Source organism: Salvelinus fontinalis, chromosome 42 (assembly GCF_029448725.1).
Source record: "Salvelinus fontinalis isolate EN_2023a chromosome 42, ASM2944872v1, whole genome shotgun sequence".
In the NCBI taxonomy this organism is placed as follows: domain Eukaryota; kingdom Metazoa; phylum Chordata; class Actinopteri; order Salmoniformes; family Salmonidae; genus Salvelinus; species Salvelinus fontinalis.
The window spans coordinates 12,509,060-12,532,534 of record NC_074706.1 but is presented as its reverse complement, the minus strand read 5'-3'; the positions used below and the strand labels follow the sequence as shown (position 1 = coordinate 12,532,534).

Genomic DNA, 23,475 nt, shown 5'->3' with positions numbered 1-23,475 from the left:
CACTGTACATAGATTTTTCTATTGTGTTTTAAACTGTACATTTGTTTATCCCATGTGTAACTCTGTGTTGTTGCTTTTGTCGCACTGCTTTGCTTTATCTTGGCCAGGTTGCAGTTGTAAATGAGAACTTGTTCTCAACTGGCCTACCTGGTTAAATAAAGGTGAAATAAATGTTTTAAATAAAAAAAATAAAAAGCTGTTTGGATGATGGAATTCTATTAGAGTGGGGTGGATGAATGTGAGAAGGTAGCCAACAGGAGAATTTGGAAGTACTGTAGCTTAATCAGATAGTTGTGTTTATGCTAGGGTGACCAGACGTTTCCGTTTTCCGGGGACAGTCTCCATTTTTGGTGGGCTGTTTCCCGGCTGTGGCTGTCCCCGGAAATGTCCCCGTTTTTAACTGTGTGCTAAAAACAGACCGCAAAGTGAAATTATATTTTACGTTGCAAGAAAGACCGGGCAACAGAGCCTACTGGTTGATGTCTCAATCGTGTTGTGCTTGTTTTGTCCAGCAGAGGGGGCTGCTCGCTATAGCAGCTTCATTCACTCTTCTTCTTCTACTAACTACTTGCTCGCGATAGTTTTAGCGAAAACTGCTGTGGAAAACTCAGCCAGAAGCTAGCAAGTGTCAAGTGAATTCACAACATCACCCCAAACTTATTTTCAAGGCAGGTGAGTTACAATCGTTTAAAATACTAGCTAGTGATGTTATAATGTCACAATTTATTATATAGTGTCACGCCTGCTCCCCCCCCAGGCGCTCGAGGGCGCCAGGCTCCCCAGCATTGGACTCAATCACCTGTTTACTACCTCCCCTATATTTGTCAGTTCCCCATCTCTGTTCCCCGCTGCTGCATTGATTGTCGTTTGTCATTGTGTATCCGTGTGCTGACGCTGTTTCGGTCTGGCTCTTTGTCTGTTCCTAATTAAATGTCAACTTCCCGTACCTGCTTCTCATCTCCGGCATTGGTCGTTACAGATAGATGATCTGCTCTATAAGGTTTTAAACATTGCTAAGTAGCTAAGTTAGCTAGCTAGGTTAACTAGCTACTGTCATGGCAGCTAGGTTAAAAAACGTTCACATGTAAACATGCAGTGGACAGGCTATTTTGAAAATATGATTATATTAAATGAATGCACAATTCATTATGAGGATATTTATTTGTAGATTACAATTTTAATGGTTTGGCATTATAATAAGTAGTGTGAAAATATACTTTGACATTTTCATGGATAACATTAGCATAATGTTTTCTTTTAGAGAGTGGAGAGGAAGGAGAGGAGGAAGACTGGATAGGAGGAAGAGTGAAAGAGAGAGAGGAGGAAAGGTAAAGATACGATTACAGAGCCTGCCAATGTATTATTCCAAACAATGTTTTTCAGATAAAATACAAAAATGAGGCACGCAATGGGAATCTGTTAACCAAAGTAGTTTATCTAATAGTGTACTATTTATTATTAAAGATTGCCACACATAAAAGTTAACACATGTTAAAAGTGAAATGACTCATATTTAGGCATTATTGAAGCTTTAGATTCTAGGTCAAGGAATAGCCGCTCGGATCAGAAAGGAGGCAGAACACTTGTTATACTTTCCTGAATAACAGGGCCTGCTGGGAGCATAGGCCCATGTGGACACACTATATAGGACGACTTCGGAGAATGATGATCGGCAACAGACAGCGCATTAGTATCAGAAGTGAAAATACAGTCCGACTGTCCCGCTACTATGCCTTTCTATAATCTGTCCTGAGTAGACCCACAAGTGATCCTAATGGAATGAAACATTCAAATAACAGGTCTTTTGCGCAATTACTGATATGAACATTTCACTCACGTTTACACCAGAGTAGAATTTTACTCAACTGTACACTTGAAAACAATAATGCATTTATTAATTGGATTGTGTTGTAAACTAGTCTAGGTTGGATCATTTCATTGTCCCTAAACAAGATCAATCGGGGATCTTTTTGAGCTGTGTTTCGTTACTGTTCTTTCATGCAGCTAGCCTCTCAGCTGCCTATCAGCTATTCCTCTATCTTGTGGATTTATATTGAACATTTGTGAAGATTTGAATACTTTTTTTGTGTGGTGTGATTGATAGTCAACCTACTGCAGATCTTGACAAACGATTCACCTACCACGATTGTCACTATGGATAGACAGTTGACTGGTAGACTACCCAGCTAGCACATAACGTTCTGAGAACCATGTTTCTTAGAGCTTGGTGAGTGTGAGGTTGTCCTATGGTTATTCTGCATACAACCGTCCCACAACATTCTGGGAATGGTGCAAGATACCCAGCTAGCACATACACTATGTATAGAAAAGTGTGTGGACACCCCTTCAAATTAGTGGATTTGGCTATTTCAGCCACACCCGTTGTTGACAGGTGTATAAAATTGAGTACAAAGCCATGCAATCTCTATAGACAAACATTGGCAGTAGAATCGCCTTACTGAAGAGCTCAGTGACTTTCAACGTGGCACCGTCATAAGATACCACCTTTCCAACAAGTCAGTTCATAAAATATCTGTCCTGCTAGAGCTTCCCCAGTCAACTGTAAGTGCTATTATTGTGAAGTGGAAACGTCTAGGAGCAACAACGGCTCAGCTGCGAAGTGGTAGGTCATACAAGCTCACAGAATGGGACCGCTGAATGCTGAAGCATGTAGCGCGTAAAAATAGTCTGTCCTCGGTTGTAACACTCAATACCGAGTTCCAAACTGCCTCTGGAAGCAATGTCAGCACAAGAACTGTCCGTCAGGAGCTTCATGAAATGGATTTCGATAGCCGAGCAGCCGCACACAAGCCTAAGATCACCATGTGCAATGCCAAGCGTCGGCTGGAGTGGTGTAAAGCTTGCCGCTATTGGACTATAGGAATCTGTCCCAATGCATAGTGCCAACTGTAAACTTTGGTGGAGGAGAAATAATGGTCTGGTTCAGACTAGGCCCCTTGGTTCCAGTGAAGGGAAATCTTAACACTACAGTATACAGCATACAATGACATTCTAGACGTAGCAACAGTTTAGGGAAGGCCCTTTCCAATTTTGCATTGCCAATGCCCCCGTGCACAAAGCAAGGTCCATACAGAAATGGTTTGTCGAGATCAGTGTGAATGGACTTCACTGGCCTGCACAGAGCCCTGACCTCAACCCCATCAAACACCTTTGGGATTAATTGGAACACCGACTGCAAGCGGTGCTCGACCTCACTAATTCTCTTATGGCTGAATGGAAGCAAGTCCCGTAGCAATGTTCCAACATCTATTGGAAAGCCTTCCCAGAAGAGTGTAGGCTGTTACAGCAGCAAAAGGGGAACCAACTCCATATTAATGCCTATGATTTTGGAATGAGATGTTCGATGAGCAGGTGATGATGTAGTGTAGTGTAACATTCTGAGAACCATGTTTCTTAGGAGGGAATTTCAGTACTTCAGCATAACGTTTCCTACAGGTTTCCTCATGGTTCTATTTAAAGTAATGTTATCAAATTGTTCCGAGACCGTTAAGAAACAATGATATTCTGTTAGAATTTCAGTACTTCAGCATAACGTTTCCTACAGGTTTCCTCATGGTTCTATTTAAAGTAATGTTATCAAATTGTTCCGAGACCGTTAAGAAACAATGATATTCTGTTAGAATTTCAGTACTTCAGCAGAATGTTTTCTACAGGTTTCCTCATGGTCCTATTTAAAGTAATGTTGTCAGAATGTTCAGAGAACATTAAGAAACAACGTTCTTCTGTGTGAATTTCAGTACTCCAGGATAATGCTTTCTGCAGGTTTCCTCATGGACCTATATGAAGTCATGTTTTCAGAACATTAAGAAAACTTTCCATAAAAACCACAAGAAAAAACCACAAGAATACTTTCTCAAGGCACTGTATCTATTTTTAAATTACATTTTTAGAACATTCTTTGAATGTTAGTAATATTTTCTTGTGGTTTTTATGGAAAGTTTTCTTCTTCATATAGAACCATGAGAAAACCTGCAGGAAACATTATCCTGGAGTACAGTCGTGGCCAAAAGTTTTGAGAATGACACAAATATTAATTTTCACAAAGTCTCTTGCCTCAGTTTGTATGATGGCAATTTGCATATACTCCAGAATGTTATGAAGAGTGATCAGATGAATTGCAATTAATTGCAAAGTTCCTCTTTGCCATGCAAATTAACTGAATCCCCAAAATATTTCCACTGTACTTCAGCCCTGCCACAAAAGGACCAGCTGACATCATGTCAGTGATTCTCTCGTTAACACAGGTGTGAGTGTTGATGAGGACAAGGCTGGAGACCACTCTGTCATGCAGATTGAGTTTGAATAACAAACTGGAAGCTTCAAAAGGAGGGTGGTGCTTGGAATCATTGTTCTTCCTCTGTCAACCATGGTTACCTGCAAGGAAACACGTGCCGTCATCATTGCTTTGCACAAAAAGGGCTTCACAGGCAAGGATATTGCTGCCAGTAAAATTGCACCTAAATCAACCATTTATCGGATCATCAAGAACTTCAAGTAGAGCGGTTCAATTGTTGTGAAGAAGGCTTCAGGGCGCCCAAGAAAGTCCAGCAAGCGCCAGGGCCGTCTCTTAAAGTTGATTCAGCTGCGGGATTGGGGCCTCATCTGTATAGAGCTTGCTCAGGAATGGCATCAGGCAGATGTGAGTGCATCTGCACGCACAGTGAGGCGAAGACTTTTGGAGGATGGCCTGGTATCAAGAAGGGCAGCAAAGAAGCCACTTCTCTCCAGGAAAATCATCAGGGACAGACTGATATTCTGCAAAAGGTACAGGGATTGGACTGCTGAGGACTGGGGTAAAGTCAATTTCTCTGATGAATCCCCTTTCCGATTGTTTGGGGCATCCGGAAAAAAGCTTGTCCGGAGAAGACAAGGTGAGCGCTACCATCAGTCCTGTGTCATGCCAACAGTAAAGCATCCTGAGACCATTCACGTGTCGGGTTGCTTCTCAGCCAAGGGAGTGGGCTCACTCACAATTTTGCCTAAGAACCCAGCCATGAATAAAGAATGGTACCAACACATCCTCCGAGAGCAACTTCTCCCAACCATCCAGGAACAGTTTGGTGACGAACAATGCTTTTTCCAGCATGATGGAGCACCTTGCCATAAGGCAAAAGTCATAACTAAGTGTCACGGGGAACAAAACATTGAGATTTTGGGTCCATGGCCAGGAAACTCCACAGACCTTAATCCCATTGAGAACTTGTGGTCAACCCTCAAGAGGCGGGTGGACAAACAAAACCCCACAAATTCTGACAAACTCCAAGCATTGATTATGCAAGAACGGGCTGCCATCAGTGAGGATGTGGCCCATAAGTTAATTGACAGCATGCCAGGGCGGATTGCAGAGGTCTTGAAAAAGAAGGGTCAACACTGCAAATATTGACACTTTGCATCAACTTCATGTAATTGTCAATAAAAGCCTTTGACACTTATGAAATGCTTGTAATTATACTTCAGTATTCCATAGTAACATCTGACAAAAATATCTAAAGAGAGTGAAGTAGCAAACTTCGTGGAAATTAATATTTGTGTCATTCTCAAAACTTATGCATATAGTAGATTTGGATAGAAAACACTCTGAAGTTTCTAAAACTGTTTGAATCATGTCTGTGAGTATAACATAACTTATTTAGCAGGCGAAACCCCGAGGACAAACCATTCAGATTTTTTTTTTTTTAGGTCACTCTTTTCAATGGATTTTCATTGGGAATACAGATTTCTAAGGGACCTTCTTGCAGTTCCTACCACTTCCACTGGATGTCAACAGTCTTTAGAAATTAGTTGAGGGTTTTTCCTTTGTGTAATGAAGAAGTACGACCATTTTGAATCAGGGTCACTTGTTGTGTACTGTTAGATAGAGGGGCGTGACCAGAAAGCATGCTACAATAATCCTGTATTGAACACAGATCATCCCGTCTTCAATTTGATCGATTATTTACGTAAAAGAATACCTAAAGTTGTATTACAAAAGTAGTTTGAAATGTTTTGGCAAAGTTTACAGGTAACCTTTGAGATATTTTGTAGTCATGTTTCACGAGTTGGAACGGGTGTTTTTCTGGATCAAACGCGCCAAATAAATGGACATTTTGGATATATATCGACGGAATTAATCGAACAAAAGGACCATTTGTGACATATTGGAGTGCCAACAACAGAAGCTCGTCAAAGGTAAGGCATGAATTATTTTTTTATTTCTGCGTTTTGTTTCGCGCCTGCAGGGTTGAAATATGCTTATCTCTCTTTGTTTACAAATGGTGCTAACTCAGATAATAGCATAGTTTGCTTTCGCCGAAAAGCCGATTGAATTCTGACATGTTGGCTGGATTCACAACCAGTGTAGCTTTAATTTGGTATGTTTCATGTGTGATTTAATGAAAGTTAGATTTTTATAGTAATTTATTTGAATATGGCATTTTCTCTGGCTTTTGGCCAAGTGAGACAGTAGCGTCCCGCCTAAACTCGGATTTTTGGATATAAATATGAACTTTACCGAACACAACATACATGTATTGTGTAACATGAAGTCCTATGAGTGTCATCTGATGAAGATCATCAAAGGTTAGTGATTAATTTTATCTCTATTTCTGCTTTTTGTTACTCCTCTCTTTGGCTGGAAAAATGGCTGTGTTTTTCTGTGGCTATGTACTGACCTAACATAATCGTTTGGTGTGCTTTCGCCGTAAACCCTTTTTGAAATCAGACATGTTGGCTGGATTCACAACAAGTGTAGCTTTAATTTGGTGTCTTTCATGTGTGATTTCATGAAAGTTGGATTTTTATAGTAATTTATTTGAATTTGGCGCTCTGCATTTTTACTGGCTTTTGGCCAAGTGGGACGTTAGCGTCCCACATATCCCAGAGAAGTTAATGGCTGTGATCAGAGAAAACTGAGGATGGAACAACATTGTAGTTACTCCACAACAATAACCTACATGACAAAGTGAAAAGGAGGAAGCCTATATCAAATAAAATATTCAAAAATATGCATCCTGTTGCAATAAAGTAAAACTGCAAAAAAATGTGTCAGAGAAATGTTCTTCCTGTCCTGAATACAAAGCGTTTTGTATTGGGGAAACTCCAACAGAACACATCACTGAGTACCACTCTTCATATTTTCAAGCATGGTGGTGGCTGCATCATGTTATGGGTATGCTTGTCATGGGAATGGACTAGGGAGGTTTTTAGGATAAAAAAAAACAGAATAGAGCTAAGCATAGGCAAAATCCTAGAAGAAAACCTGGTTCAGTCTGCTTTCCAACAGACAGTGGGAGACAAATTCACCTTTCAGTAGTACAACAATTTAAGGCCAAATATACACTGGAGTTGGTTACCAAGACGACATTGAATGTTCCTGAGGGGCCTAGTTACAGTTTTGACTTAAATTTTCCTGAAAAACTATGGCAAGACTTGAAAATTGCTGTGGAAAAAGTGGAATGTGGATGTGGAAAAAGTCAAGAGGTGTGATTTTTTTTTCTGAAGGCACATTCTCAACATCAAGAAAACATTCTATATCCACCATCTTGTTTAAAAAATATATATTTAACTAGGCAAGTCAGTTAATTAAGAACAAATTCTTATTTACAATGATGGCCTAGGAACAGTGGGTTAACTGCTTTGTTCAGGGGCAGAACGACAGATTTGTACCATGTCAGCTCGGGGATTCGATTTAGCAACCTTTCTGTTACTGGCCCAACGCTCTAACCACTAGGCTACCTGCCGCCCCGTATGTCTTAATTAGGGCTTGTTTCCTTTGAAATGGGGTCTGTTTGAATTTACTAAAATGAACAGCTTGGTATGAGTAAAAAAATAACAATGCATGCTAGCTCCATCCTGGTGCCAAAGTGGACTACTTCCACGGATAGACAACAGAAGGAAATTAATATAATGTGTACCATCTGTGCTTGGAGTTCAAAACAGTTAATCTTATGTAGCAGTGTTATTAAAAGTCTTATTGAAACATTCTCAGAACCTGCCTGCAAGCTATGTAAGTTCCCAGAACAGGCTAAATATTAACTTCCGTTTTCTGAACATTAATAAAACTTTCAGATTTACCAGTCAGGAAACTTATGTATTCGTTCCAAGAACCAATGGGAAACCAAAAACGTATGTTCCCCCAACCTCCAAGGAACCAAATGTGCTAGCTATAGCTATATTAACGTGTGGTGTAGTACCCGTGTGGAAAAGCGTAGTGGATAAGTGAAGTGCCAAAACACCTAGATAGGGAGGCACATGCAAACAGATGAGGAAATTGGCAATATGGAAGACATGAAAAGCTGCAAAATGGTGAATGTAAATCAGGGAAAAAATGTACTACCCTCCCCTTTGCCCAATAAAAAAAACACACAACCCTCCCCAAAGCAAAACAAAAGTTAGACAACCCTCCCGTTTTGGAGCAGCCCTCCCAACCTACTACATTTTCAAACTGTCCTTTAGAGAGAACATGACTCAGTTTCAGTTTAAACTACAAACAATGAACCTTCACTACATACTGTACTACAGCTGTAGGATATTAATTGACTAGTATTGTTGCAGCAAAAATAATGTTGCTTGATCGGTGGTTAGGCTATATTAGTGGTTAGGCTATTAGCCGGCCAAAATTAGGCTACATGAAAAGTGAAATACTGTTAATATAACCATGTGTTATTGCATGTTTTCAGTGAATGTACGTAAATCATGAAGCCCATCTGCATTTCCCACTGTGCAGAAAAATTCTCAGCAACAAAAGAGTGATCAAATTAAGATCATACATCTGTACAACTTATATATTAAACACACACGCTTGAAAGCGCAGAACATCCACTTACCTTGATGCAAAGGGGAGTGTACCGCATCAGGTTTTGAATCGCACCTGTTTGGGTGAAGCTGACCCCTGCTGAAAAAAATAAGAAGATTTAAACTCTGAAACGACTCTGCCAAAATGGACTTCAGAGAGTAAGATCGTTGTGTTTCACCCAAGAGACTAAGTTTATGATGGACATTGTGGTACAACTATCCTTGTGTGATATTTAAAGTGTTAAATTCATTGTATTATTATCTGGAAACACATGGGTCCCCTGAAAAGACAAAAAATATATATAAACAAATATAAGGCAAGTTTATTAGGTGTCAACACATGAACTCGATTAAACTTAACAAACAGTGCATTACAGTCACTTAATACAATATTTGAATGTAAACAAAGTCCACCTTTGTGACTGCACACCTGGCATTAATCTATGCTCCTAGACTTTAGCTCAGCAGGCTAAAGCCCAGTCTCTAGATCTGGGTTTAAATCCCAGTCTGCCATCATACCTCTGAGACTGCACCTCTGGTGTCAACCGTTGCTCCTTCCCGGCAAAATTGTCCACCCCGGGTGAGTCAGGGTTGGTGGAGCCGCTGCTCAGCCGGTCGCTGCTCTCGTATCCCGACTCAGTCCTCTGGATTGTCCAGGTGTCGCTGCGCAACAGGGCTTTGGGCCCGCCCTTGGCCCTATTCCCACTTCTTCCACCCCCTCCACCGCCCCGGTCGCCGTGCCCACTTGCCCTGCCCTCCGATTCTAGGGAGCTGTGGCTCCCTGTCTCTTGCCGCTGCTCATCCTCGTAAATCGTCATCAAGCCCTTCTGCTGCTTGCACACTTCCCTCATCCTGAGACGGTCCCGTTCCCGCTCTTTATCCCTGTCCCGCTCTTTTTGCCATTCCCGGTTGTCCTGTTTGCTGGCGTGCGGGATCTCCTGACAGAAGGGTTTAGCGAGCCGGGGGCTACCACCGCCGCCATAGTGCCACTGTTGTTGTCGCCGTTCAAGGTCGTTCAAGACGCTGTCCACATTCAGAACTTCCCGGATGGGCCTCCAGGAGGGCTTGGCTTTGTTACTGCCCGCTCCCGACCTGCTGCCCTTATCCCACGCGTCCTGGCTGCTGTCCTGTTCTTGGCGACCAGGGGAGGTTTCCTGTCTCCAACTGTGTCCGCCAAGGGCACCGGATTGAGAGTGTGGGTCCTGGGAAGCTCTGCTCTGGTGGGAGGATGACAACTTGTCAGCCCGGGCTCCACTGCCGCCTCGCAACCTCTGGTCAGCGTGCTGCCTCAGCCCATCCTCAGAAGGGGATCTTGCATAGACCATATCTAAACAGGAAGTGACATACAGATGTCGGATCTTAATGTGTGCTAGTTTGCTACAGCAGAACAATAATCCTACAGCAACATGAACTGTGAATTATTATATGGATTATAATTAATGGACATTTTTGTAGGGGTTGATACATTAGCTTTAACTTTAGAAATGATACATTAACTTTAGAAATTCTAAACCTCAAATACACTACACATTTACATTTTTCTAGATTGCTCGAAAGTTCTCCTGCAACAGGGTGATCAAATTAAGATTCTACATATGTAAGAAACAGGATTTTTGTTTTAGTGTGCCAAGCATGCATATTGTACATGTGTAGCATCGTAAAATGTATTTAGGCCTACAATCTACGTTTAAACTTAATCTAGGTTGTTTTTAAATATATTTCTCAGGATTGGATAAATGTTGCATGAACAATGAATGGCTCGATTAGGATTAGAACTACACAAAAAAACTGAAAGTGGTGAAGCACTCTGGAACCAATTATTTCCATCTTGCATGGTTCTATTTGCCCCGAGACAACTTTATCTGTGTCGGACAGATGGTATGCTATTTTATTGGAGATTGGCCAGTCCTGTAAAACTTTTCCTGACTTAATATTGCTGTCCTTAGTTTGCCCTTTGGTTTGGGTCCACATCTAAAAAAACAATGCACCAACACATTATCCAAGTGACCCTTCAGGCAATCTATTGGAAGTGCACCGCATCACATCAAGGGCTGATTTCAAGGTTTTACTGCTAACCTACAAAGCATTACATGGGCTTGCTCCTACCTATCTTTCCGATTTGGTCCTGCCATACATACCTACACGTACGCTACGGTTACAAGACGCAGGCCTCCTAATTGTCCCTAGAATTTCTAAGCAAACAGCTGGAGGCAGGGCATTCTCCTATAGAGCTCCATTTTTATGGAATGGTCTGCCCACCCATGTGAGAGACGCAGACTCGGTCTCAACCTTTAAGTCTTTATTGAAGACTCATCTCTTCAGTATGTCCTATGAATGAGTGTAGTCTGGCCCAGGAGTGTGAAGGTGAACAGAAAGGCACTGGAGCAACGAACCGCCCTTGCTGTCTCTGCCTAGCCGGTTCCCCTCTCTCCACTAGGATTCTCTGCCTCTAACCCTATTACAGGGGCCGAGTCACTGGCTTACTGGTGCTCTTCCATGCTGTCCCTAGGAGGGGTTGAGTCACTGACGTGGTCTTCCTGTCTGGGTTGGCGCCCCCCTTGGGTTGTGCCGTGGCGGAGATCTTTGTGGGCTATACTCGGCCTTGTCTCAGGATGGTAAGTTGGTGGTTGAAGATATCCCTCTATTGGTGTGGGGGCTGTGCTTTGGCAAAGTGGGTGGGGTTATATCCTGCCTGTTTGGCCCTGTCCGGGGGTATCATCGGATGGGGTTACAGTGTCTCCTGACCCCTCCTGTCTCAGCCTCCAGTATTTATGCTGCAGTAGTTTATGTGTCGGGGGGCTAGGGTCAGTCTGTTATACCTGGAGTATTTCTCCAGTGTCCTGTGTGAATTTAAGTATGCTCCCTCCAATTCTCTCTTGGGGCACCTGAGCGCTAGGACCATGCCTCAGGATTACCTGGCATGATGACTCCTTGCTGTCCCCAGTCCACTTGGCCGTGCTGCTGCTCCAGTTTCAACTGTTCTGCCTGCGGCTATGGAACCCTGACCTGTTCACCGGACGTGCTACCTGTCCCAGACCTGCTGTTTTCAACTCTAGAGAGACAGCAGGAGCGGTAGAGATACTCTCAATGATCGGCTATGAAAAGCCAACTGACATTTACTCCTGAGATGCTGACCTGTTGCACCCTCTACAACTACTGTGATTATTATTATTTGACCCTGCTGGTCATTTATGAACATTTGAACATCTTGGCCATGTTCTGTTATAATCTCCACCCGGCGCAGCCAGAAGAGGACCGGCCACCCCTCATAGCTTAGTTCCTCTCTAAGTTTCTTCCTTGGTTTTGGCCTTTCTAGGGAGTTTTTCCTAGCCACCGTGCTTCTACACCTGCATTGCTTGCTGTTTGGGATTTTAGGCTGGGTTTCTATACAGCACTTTGAGATATCAGCTGATGTAAGAAGGGCTATATAAATACATTTGATTTGATATCACATTATAGTCAATACTATTTGTGTCTATAAACAGTGTGAAAAATCATCCAACCAATCTTGAGGACAAAACCCTTGTATCTTAATAATCTGCAATCAGGTTAACACAGTTAAGAATACATTGATTTTGGTTGTAGCACTGGTTGGTTGAATAGTTCACTCATCACACACAAGATTACGTTTGTGGTAGTCAGTGACAAGTAACTGCCTCTGATTGAATGAATAGTCATTTCAATTTTTGTGCAAGTTATTTCTATCTTGCCACTGTAAGCTAAAACTGTTTTGACCAAAAGAGTATGGACACACTATACTGGTTCTTACGCATGTCATCAGCGCTCAAAGTACAGTAAAATGTTACCTTATGAGTATAGCAATCACTGTAGTGCACGTTACCTTTGTGTGGATCTGCTTTTCGACGGCCTCTTTCGGCCTCCTTCTTTATCCCCTCTACAACCCTCTGGGAAGTCTCCTTGGAAGGAACCCGGAATTTGTTGGGACTACAAGGTGGGCCTTTCACTATGGATATCAGGATTGGGATAACACATGCTTATTTGATTTGATTTATTTTACAATTTAAAAACCCAATTCAACCACACGATGTGGATACGATGCATTTCAAATCATTGAATATGACACAAAAAAGGTTTAACACCACTTATGTTTTGAGGTATCTTTTTACATCTTAGTTGTCTTCCTCTGCCAAAATCCAAGTCTGGGTCATGTTCTGCAGAGCACCCCGAAGTACAACGTTTTGAAATGGAAAACGAAAACGAAAATGAGGTTCATTATGCTTCAAAACATTTTCTGTTCTGTGCCTACTGGCCTCAACCCAGATCTTACCTCTTTTGTAGCCTGAGGTGGAGGGTGGAAGTAGCATCTGTTTATAGGGCCCCTGGTTGGAGCGGAATGGGCCTGCATTCTCCCGGACGGCATCCAACTTCATCATCCCTGCTGCAGAAGCAGAACATCAGACAGGCATTCAGTGAGATGAGGTGGGAGCTAATGGTCACGTTCCAGGCTGACTACATTACAGATGCAGGCCAGATCTCAGAACGCTTGGATGGGTGTTTAACATGCTTTTTTTTTTCATTAGCTTTAAGCACCAGCTGCCAGAGCAGCTCACAGATTACTGCACATAGCCTATCTATAATTTAGCCCAAACAACTACCTCTTCCCCTACTGTATTTTATTTATTTTGTTCCTTTACACCCCATTATTTCTACTTTGCACATTTTTCCAATGCAAATCTACCATTCCAGTGTTTTACTTGCTATATTGAATTTACCTCACCACCATGGCCTTTTTTTTGCCTTTACCTCCCTTATCTCACCTCATTTGCTCACATTCTATATAGAATTATTTTTCTACTGTATTATTGACTGTATGTTTTGTTTATTCCATGTGTAACTCTGTTGTTGTGTGTCGAATTGCTATGCTTTATCTTGGCCAGGTCGCAGTTGCAAATGAGAATTTGTTCTCAACTAGCCTACCTGGTTAAATAAAGGTGAAATAACATTTAAAAAAAATTCAATGTCAGCTATCCACATCATATGATATAGCAATCTGATGCTTAACTGCATGGTCAATGACGTGGCACACAACCATTTTGTCATGGCCGTTAAAAGAAGAGGACTAAGGAGCAGCGTGGTGAGCGTACATTTTCTCTTTATTTGAAAAGGACGCCGAACAAAACAATAAACAATACAAAACAAACCGTGAAGCTACAGGCTACGTGCCCTAAACAAAGTCAACTTCCCACAAAGACAGGTGCAAAAAAGGGCTACCTAAGTATGGTTCTCAATCAGAAACAACGATAGACAGCTGCCTCTGATTGAGAACCACACCCGGCCAAACACAAAGAAATACAAATCATAGAACCTAGAATACCCACCCCAACTCACACCCTGACCAAACCAAAATAGAGACATAAAAAGGATCTCTAAGGTCAGAGCGTGACAGTTGTGGTGGGTATTCTAGGTTCTATGATTTGTATTTCTTTGTGTTTGGCCGGGTGTGGTTCTGTGTTTGGCCGGGTGTGGTTCCCACCAAACCAAAAGGCAAAATGGCACCCTAAATAGGATCCCCAATCAGAGACAACGATAAACAGCTTCCTCTGATTGGGAACCAATTCAGGTCACCATAGACCTACAATTACCTAGACTTACAAAAACCCCTAGATCTACAAAAACCCTAGACAAGACACACAAGCATATCCACCCTCGTCACACCCTGACCTGACCAAAATAATACAGAAAACATAGATAACTAAGGTCAGGGGGTGTAACACATTTGTTGTTGTAATGCAACATCTGCAATGCAGTTGGTCTGGAACGCAACCTATGTGTATGAAGGCCTTTGTTCCAGCCCTACACTAACCCAGCTGATTTACTTTCTCAACAGTTAGCAGAATAAAGTATGTTAAAGTAAGACTAGAATAAAATCCTGCAGTGGTGGCCAACTGCACAGGAGGAGAGCTGGCCACAGCTGCTGTAAGCTAAAACGCAACATTGGACAATGCATTTAAAAAAACATTATAATAAAGTTGCACTTGTTCCACAAGTGTTGTCTGCTCCTTTGGTGTTTTTTCTACGACACATGACCCAGTGTCGTAGACTCAGCCTGTCACAAACCTGTGTCTATCCTTGCCAAGGTGTTCTGCCTCACTAAAACAGCAACTGCCATTATTTTACTCCATTTTTGGTAGCATCTAGCCAGCCCATGTTGCGTACCAATTCTCTAACCTGCTGCTTTGTGTGTACACATTTTCACTTGCCTTCACGGATTTAAAAGGAAAAGACTGGTGCAAAGAATACGGTGGATGGCTCTCTCCCATGGCTCTGGAGCCACATCAGGCCCTCAAAATGCTTTCTTGTAAGGTCCAGACTAATATCTGATTCCTATTGGAATTAGGCCCTCAAAATACTTTTCTTGCTTTTGGAATCAACCCACATGCACAATTAGGTAAATTATTTTTGCTTTACTTGGTCACAGGTGCAGCAATATGACTGAAAATTGCACTCTTTTTTTACTTTACAAAATCTGCCAAATATGGCATGGTAACAGTGTATTTATATTGGATTGGATTTCAACATGAAACAAGTATTTATGTAATCTGTGGCGAGCCCACAATGTACGTTTTTCTGACCAGACAATCTCCAAATTGGGAAAAGGTCATTCTCAGATAAGAGCACTGCTAAGGCAGGTTAACGATGCCTAAAAAAAAACTATCAACAGCATCGATAATACGGCCAATACTGCCCGAAAGCATCCTCACAAATATCCGTCTTTATATAAACCAATAATCTACATCAAACAATAACGAACACAACACTTGAATGACTTACGCTTATCCACGTAAAAATGCAAATCAAATCAAATCCCATTCCAAAAGAGGTGACCGGATACGACGCCCAGGCTAAACGGTCCGTTTCAAAGAGCAGTGCACCATTTCCGAAAGCAAGCGCATATTAGAATGGGAACAAACGCGGGATGGGAGATCACGGGAGGGAGTGAAAGCTACCAAGCGCACTTGAGCAGGGAGAGCAGGGATTAGGCAGGGAGGCGGGCGTAAATCTGCATGCCACAGAGGCGTCGTCCTCGTATCAAGTTCAACTCTGCACACGACAAGGGCGGACAATCCCCATCGCTCCGCCTGGGGAGTGCTTTTAAAAACAATGCCAGGCGCCATCACAATGAAAGGATGTTTTTTCTCTCAAAGCGATGACAGTGTTAGTTACTGTAGGCCTGTTAGTTACTGTATTACGCATGAAGTGGAAGCAGACTAGTACATATTCTCTTTCCACAGCTACAATATTTGAGGGAAAATGTATTGTGGCTGACGGTGTGGTTGTTGGATGTGTGATCTAGATAGAACCTTGTGTATGGGCAAGGCCATTGAGGAAAGACACTGAGCTAGCCACAGGAAAGTCTTACAATGCCTTATGATCTCATCATAATGCATTCTACCTAAATGCCTTAAGTAAAGTGTTACCAACATTTTTGCACCAGGTGGTAGTGACCAAAAAGTTAAGTGAATGTTTAACGACCCTTCACCTACCACGCCCCACACCTCCCATAAAGGTCCGCTACACTGGAAACTTACATTTTGGCTGAACGTGAGACACTCATTAATTTCAATATAACCTAGAACCTACAAAACGTTGCATCAAATTATGCTCCAGTTCTATTTTCAAGAATTTGAAGTGCGGCACACGGCCAAAAACTATTTATAAAGTGACTCACTCTCTGCTCACCATGGCAAAGTATCGAGTCCAGTGTAGCAGCTAAAAACCAACTGTTTTTGTGGCGACTCATTGTGACACACATGTAAACCAACCGTTAAGGTTTCGTCTTACCTGGCACTTCCCCGTTGACGTGAGCTTTGAAGCGGGGACACATAATCGTTTGTCTGGGCGCGTCATCGCTGGAGACTGGGGTCCCCTCTAGGTTAGTGTAGAACAAGAGCAGTGGCTGGAAATGTCCCCGGATGCATTTAGAGGCCACGTCTTTCCACTTGGATCCGATCTAAGAAGAACATAAAAAGAACGTAAAAGTGAAAAGAATGTTTTAATGTGTGACTGACATGTTTGCGACTGAACGCTAAAGAGTAGCAACTAGTATGTTGACGTTTTTATTTTCTTCATATAATGTGAAGTACAGAGTATTTGCTGTGTCTTTCTCCGTGTGTGGTGATTCCAGATGAAACATGGTCCAGTGTCGTGTTTTTGATGGTGAGGCATAGACCTTGCTTAACTGTCAGCTTAACAATGGAATTTCTTTGGAGAGTCTTTAGTTGATTGCTGAGCTTTTAAAATGTTTTGTTTTTATTTAACAAGGCATGTCAGTTAAGAACAAATTCTTATTTACAATGCCACCCAGCCAAACCCTCCCTAACCTAGACGACGTTGGGCCAATTGTGCACCGCCCTATGGGACTCCCGATCACGGCCGGTCGTAATACAGCCCGGGATTGAACCCGGGTCTATAGTGACGCCTCTAGCACTGCGATGCAGTGCGCCACTCAGGATCCCAAGGATAGATCAAAGGATAGCCCAGCTGTTAAAAGGAAAGCATTGCTTTTACGGCTACTGTCAAAAGAGTAATAATAACCTACTTTCTTTTATTCATTAAACACAGATTATGTTTACCGGTCGGCAATGTTAAAGGAACATTACACTCCAAAATCAACATTTACCAGATGTTTTTGAACCTAATATGTAGTCTAACATCAAGGTGAATCCCACGCCTTGGATTATGGCAATCTATCTGTATGCCAACACCAAATGAATGGAAAAGATAAGCACCGAATAAGATCTGGAAATGATTTGGTCCTTAATTTGGTCCTTAACGATTCATTTGATGTGGCTGGATCTACTGAATTGATGGCCTGGGACTTATCTCCACATGAGAACACTTTTGAGGTGGTTTTCAAAGTTTTGACATGACTCTTGCAACATCTGCACAAATAGATCATCTATGAGATATTAGGGGCATTTTTCTCAATTCATTTGAAACAGACACCAACACATTAATTTGAACACTCACCTCTTTCACGGTGGCGTCATCAAAGAAGACCCATTTTGAGGACTTGGTGTGATAAGCGAACGCAGAGTAATGTTTGCCGGAGAAACAAATCATTCCCACGAGATGTAACTCACTCCTTTTGGCGTTCTCATCAGTGACCCGGTTGAACAGCTGAAATATGACATACATGAAATAAGACATATATGAAAGATGGCATACCGATGATCAATTAGGACAGGAATCTTCAACCAACATTGACACTTGGTTAATACTCAAGCAACCCTAATACAGCTATCCAGTCTGGCTACTTTACAGACGCCTGCCAGATCTCACACGACCTGGATAGGATTTATTCAGACTGGAATGTGAACATAATCATTGGACAATCATGTTGTCTCTTTGTGTGTGAGCCATTTCACATTTGAAATGTGTGTTCAGAATTGTGTTCTTTGATCATACTTCACAATATGTGCCCCTAATAACTATGCATTTAAATGGTAGTTACAAAGGCAGGTACAGTGTAATTACAATTACATATTGCTACATACTACTAACAATTGTTATACCTGATTGTGGCATGAATAAATTCAAGGATTTACGAATAATATCAAGGTCACGTTTTACAATAAGCGTCCTTAATACCTACAGTATGTATTTACATGGTACTTACATAGGCAAGGTGCAGTCAGTGTAATTATCGTGTATATGTTATAGCATTGTAACATATAACTTACATCTGTTAAACCTGTTTCAACACTACGCCTAAAGTTCCACTATTCATGTAATTACACAGTAATAACTGTACTAACATTGTAGTGCTCGCCTAAAGTTCCACTATTCATGTAATTACACAGTAATAACTGTACTAACATTGTAGTGCTGTCAGCTTTTCCTGATTTGTTTATCTCTTGTTGTCATATTTTGTAATATCTCACATACATGCAAACATTTGATTTAGTGTTTTTTGTTTTCTTTCATGATACGATCTTCATTTTTAAGTTGTTTTCCTCAAAATGGAGGCGTAGCTACTTTATGTTAGCGGTTAAAATGAGAAACAGCAAATCTTACAGATGAAACTGTATATACTGTATCATGTATACTGAAGATTTGCCTCTGGGGGTGCGTTTAAAACCAAAAGGGTCCACTAAATGGGATACAATTCTGTGCAGAAATTACATAATTGGATACCCATGTAAGAGTAAAAAATATTCTAAAATGAAGGACTGTGTGGTTGAATGGGATTGGGGTGCTGTGTGGGTCAGTTGGTAGATCATGGCGCTTGCGATGCCTAGGGTTTGTGGGTTCGATTGGCAATGGGGCCACCCATACAAAAATGTGTTGCTTTGGATAAAAGTCTGCTAAATGGTATATATATATATATAGTTATTATTATTATTATCTTACTCTGTAGTATTATTATTAAAATAAATGGATTAATATTACATAATCATGTATATGAACCATACAGTCAACCCTCAAGCCAAATTTGAGTTAAACAATTAGCGACTAAACTTCCACGGTGCATCTTTAACTCTTACCCCCGAGAGGTTGAGATGTGGACCCAGTGACCTCACCACGTCCTCTGTAAGGTCAGACTGCTCTGCGTCCCACACAAAGCCAATGGTGACGATCTCTGGGCGGTTCAGGAGAACCCGGCGGATCTTGATGCTCTGGCCACAGTTGCTCTGCAAAGACAATGAGAAACTATCATCCAGGAGAGATAATTAAAAGCAGAGATCTATATATAAATCTATGTATTTTATTCCAGAAACCGTGTCAACTTTGCCATGAAACATGTTGCATCATATAGGAATCATAAACTATAATATATACAGGACTATGGTAGCACTTTATAATAACTCCACGTAATAAAGCATTTATAATGGATTAGTAAATAGTTTATTCATTTATTAATGATTACTCCCACATTTGTAAATGTTAGTAACCTAGTGATTCATATATTTATGGACAACTTCTAAAGTATTTAATAATGATGTATAAGATGTTTAATATAAGTCTTTATAAACCATTTACTAATCGTTAGTATTTTTGTGCGGCCTCATCTAAAGTGTGGGCTATATATATTTAATAATTGTTTTGAGTGACCAGTGTAATTTATCACAGGATATGCCATTGGTAGATATTCCAGCAGTACCTCCTAAAGGTCTCAAAATAGCCCATAGAATATATCAATGGTTAAACAATAAGCACACAGCACAGAGGATCCTTAAGAAAATATATTGAACATTTTATTCGAAAACAGTCAAACTGTTGTAATAGTGTGATGTGTACCTTCATACAAACTCTATGCTGAGAAAAATAATGAAAATGCTAATATATGCACATACAGTGCCTCCGGAAAGTATTCACCGCCCTTGACTTTTCCCACAATTTGTTACGTTACAGCCTCATTCTAAAACTGATTAAATAAATAAAAATCCTCAGCAATTTACACACAATACCTCATAATGACAAAGCGAAAACAAGTTTAGAAATGTTTGTATATTTATAAAAAATAAAAAACAGAAATACCTTATTTACATAAGTATTCAGACCCTTCGCTACGAGATTCAAATTGAGCTCAGGTGCATCCTGTTTCCATTGATCACCCTTGAGATGTTTCTACAACTTGATTTGAGTCTACCTGTGGTAAATTCAATTGATTGGACATGATTTTGAAAGGCATACACCTGTCTGGTCCCAAGGTCCCACAGTTGACAGTGCATGTCCGAACAAGACAACGTGAAGTGCCTGGAAACAGCCCTTAGACGTGGTACATTGGCCATACATCACTAACCCCCGAGGTGCCTTATTGCAATTATAAACTGGTTACCAACGTAATTAGAGCTGTAATAATAAATGTTTTGTCATACCCGTGGTATACCGTCTGATATACCATGGCTGTCAGCACTCAGGGCTCGAACCACCCAGTTTATAATGATTAATAAACTATTTACTAATCCTTTATAATTATTATTTACACGTTGTTAGTTATTCTTAATGTTGTTAATATGAAAAATGTAATACAACTTTTATTACATAAAATACAAAAATATCTTTAATATCTATCTTTAATAATCCTGCGTGATAAGATTTTTTTCATCCAGGAACAGTAGAAAGGGTTAATGGAACAAAGCACTTGCACCAGGGCTGACGCACATTGAAGTGGTAGACCGGTGCTAGCCAATCGAGATGAGAGAGCAACAGTGGATAAGCCTTAACTGCTATTAATATCCCTAACACTAGTCTGGCTGCCTCTCCTTCAGGCCTGTTCCATCATCATGTCACACAGTAGAATACAGAGAGTAGAAATCAGCTCGATGCGGGTTTGAATTAAATACTGTCTGGATCTGCATTCACTTGCTTTGGGATACTGCAGGTACAGTAGCTATAATATATTGTTCTGATGGTCATACGTTAAGGTTCAGTTCAATAAAACAGTATTGTAGTATTTACAGAGTAACATTTATGTGAAGATGTGTCCTGTAGTTAATCAATCACCGAATTTTTTGATACTGTTAGAATAGCTGGTGGAATCCATTCATCGCTAGATCCTTTCTGTATTCAGAAGACGACAGTGATTTATAAACAAATAACATCATGAACATTGCTACGGTAACGGACTTCCACAGTTCAGAAAGCACAATCCCCGTCCACGACATGACCTGACCGACAGTAATTGACTAACAGAGTGATTTGATTGGACGAGGCGTTCTGGATCAAATAAATCAATCAATGGGTTTGGACTATTTTGGTCATAGATGACATAAAAAATCCATTGGAGTCATGTACTGCTAGGAGCTGGGATGACGGCACGTTGCGGTCCCATTGTTCAGCGCCAACGTTCTGGCTGCATAGATAACAGCATGACCACATGTCTATTCTTAACACAATACATCGCGTTGGATATTAGACATCAAACTGTGGTTCATAATGAAAATGAGCATCATACCGGACAGTTCCGTAGGTCACCGATGGTGCTTGCCGCCTGCAGCAATTCCCCGAACGCGTCCGACCGAAGCCTGTCGTTCTGCCCCGAGACGCGGTCCACCTGTTGGCTGGGACACAGAGGGGGCGGGATATGAGGGGTGTCCTTCTGCACTCTACATCACACAACCCTAATCCAAACCGGACAGAACGTGTAAGAGGAACAACGTACGTTGTGATCGCTTAGCAGGCCAGCACGGTCCCACTTTACAGTACAGTAAAGTTATTACGCTGTACTGACACACTCTACTTACACACAAGTTATACAGTTAGAATAGCATTGTGGCGTAAAGTCTTACCTACCACTAGCACATTATGCAGTTGGAGTACTTTGGGGAAAAAAAAGTTGTGGGACGACCTACTAGAGCAGTAGGTCTATTCTACAACTAGCTGTGCGTACACACCTGGTATAAGGCATTCACATAGGTGATTGCCTTATAGTTACCATAGAATGATGCCTACGCACTGTAATATAAAGTGTTGCTAAGGCAAATCAAATCAAATGTTATTTGTCGCATGCCTCGTATAACAACGGGTGTAGACTAAACAGTGAAACGCTTACGTACAGGTTTTTCTCAACAATGCAGAGAGAAAAATAGAGAAACATAATAACACAAGGAATACATACACAATGAGTAACGATAACTTGCTAGACACTGAGTGTACAAGACATTAGGAACACCTGCTCTTTCCATGACAGACTGACCAGGTGAACGCTATCATCCCTTATTGATGTCACCTGTTAAATCCACTTCAATCAGTGTAGATGAAGGGGAGGAGACAGGTTAAATAATGATTTTTAAGCCATGAGACAATTGAGACATGGATTGTGTATGTGTGCCATTCAGAGGGTGAATGGGCATTACAAAATATTTAAGTGCCTTTGAACGAGGTATGGTAGTAGTTGCCAGGCACATCTGTTTGAGTGTGTCAAGAACTGCAACGCTGCTGGGTTTTCCACACTCAACAGTTTCCCGTCTGTATCAAGAATGGTCCACCACCCAAAGGATATCCAGGCAACTTGACACAACTGTGGGATGCATTGGAGTCAACATGGGCCAGCATCCCTGTGGACCGCTTTCGACACCTTGTTGTCTATGCCCTGACAAATTGAGGCTGTCGATGTGCAGGGGTATGAGGTAATTGAAGTAGATGCACTATATATACAAAAGTATGTGAACACCCCTTCAAATGACTGCCATGCAATCTCCATAGACAAACATTGGCAGTAGAATGGCCTTACTGAAGAGCATAGTGACTTTCAACATGGTACCGTCATAGGATGTCACCTTTCCAACAAGTCACTTAGTCAAATTTCTGCCCTGCTACATCTGCCCCGGTCAACTGTAGGTGCTGTTATTGTGAAGTGGAAACGTCTAGGAGCAACAGCGGCTCAGCCGCAGTGTTAGGTCATACAAGCTCACAGAACGGGACCGCCGATTGCTGAAGCATGTAGCTACCGAGTTCCAAACATCCTCTGGAAGCAACGTCCACACAAGAACTGTTCGTCGGGAGCTTCATGAAATGGGTTCCCATGGCCGAGCAGCCGCACACAAGCCTAAGTTCACTATGCGCAATGTCAAGCGTCGGCTGGAATGGTGTAAAGCTCGACGCCATTGGACGCTGGACCATTGGAAACGCGTTATCTGGAGTGATGAATCATGCTTCACAATCTGGCAGTCCAAAGGACAAATCTGGGTTTGGCGGATGCCAAGAGAATCCTAC

General features: G+C 41.6%; 1 protein-coding gene across 3 annotated transcripts in view; it reads right to left on the bottom strand.

The window, feature by feature from the left end:
- Window positions 1-23,475, bottom strand: part of LOC129840917 (inactive ubiquitin carboxyl-terminal hydrolase 53-like) — a 55,694-nt gene that overhangs the window by 12,728 nt on the left and 19,491 nt on the right. For 2 of the 3 annotated variants that reach the window (XM_055908949.1, XM_055908952.1), the window contains 8 exons: window positions 21,716-21,821; window positions 19,302-19,448; window positions 17,785-17,934; window positions 16,597-16,765; window positions 13,082-13,192; window positions 12,635-12,757; window positions 9,313-10,120; window positions 8,826-8,893 (listed from right to left, as the gene is read on the bottom strand). In XM_055908949.1, the coding sequence (XP_055764924.1) occupies window positions 8,826-8,893; window positions 9,313-10,120; window positions 12,635-12,757; window positions 13,082-13,192; window positions 16,597-16,765; window positions 17,785-17,934; window positions 19,302-19,448; window positions 21,716-21,821 (1,682 nt within the window). The remainder of the gene's footprint in view (window positions 1-8,825; window positions 8,894-9,312; window positions 10,121-12,634; window positions 12,758-13,081; window positions 13,193-16,596; window positions 16,766-17,784; window positions 17,935-19,301; window positions 19,449-21,715; window positions 21,822-23,475) is intronic. The other variant, XM_055908950.1, reaches the window with a different exon arrangement.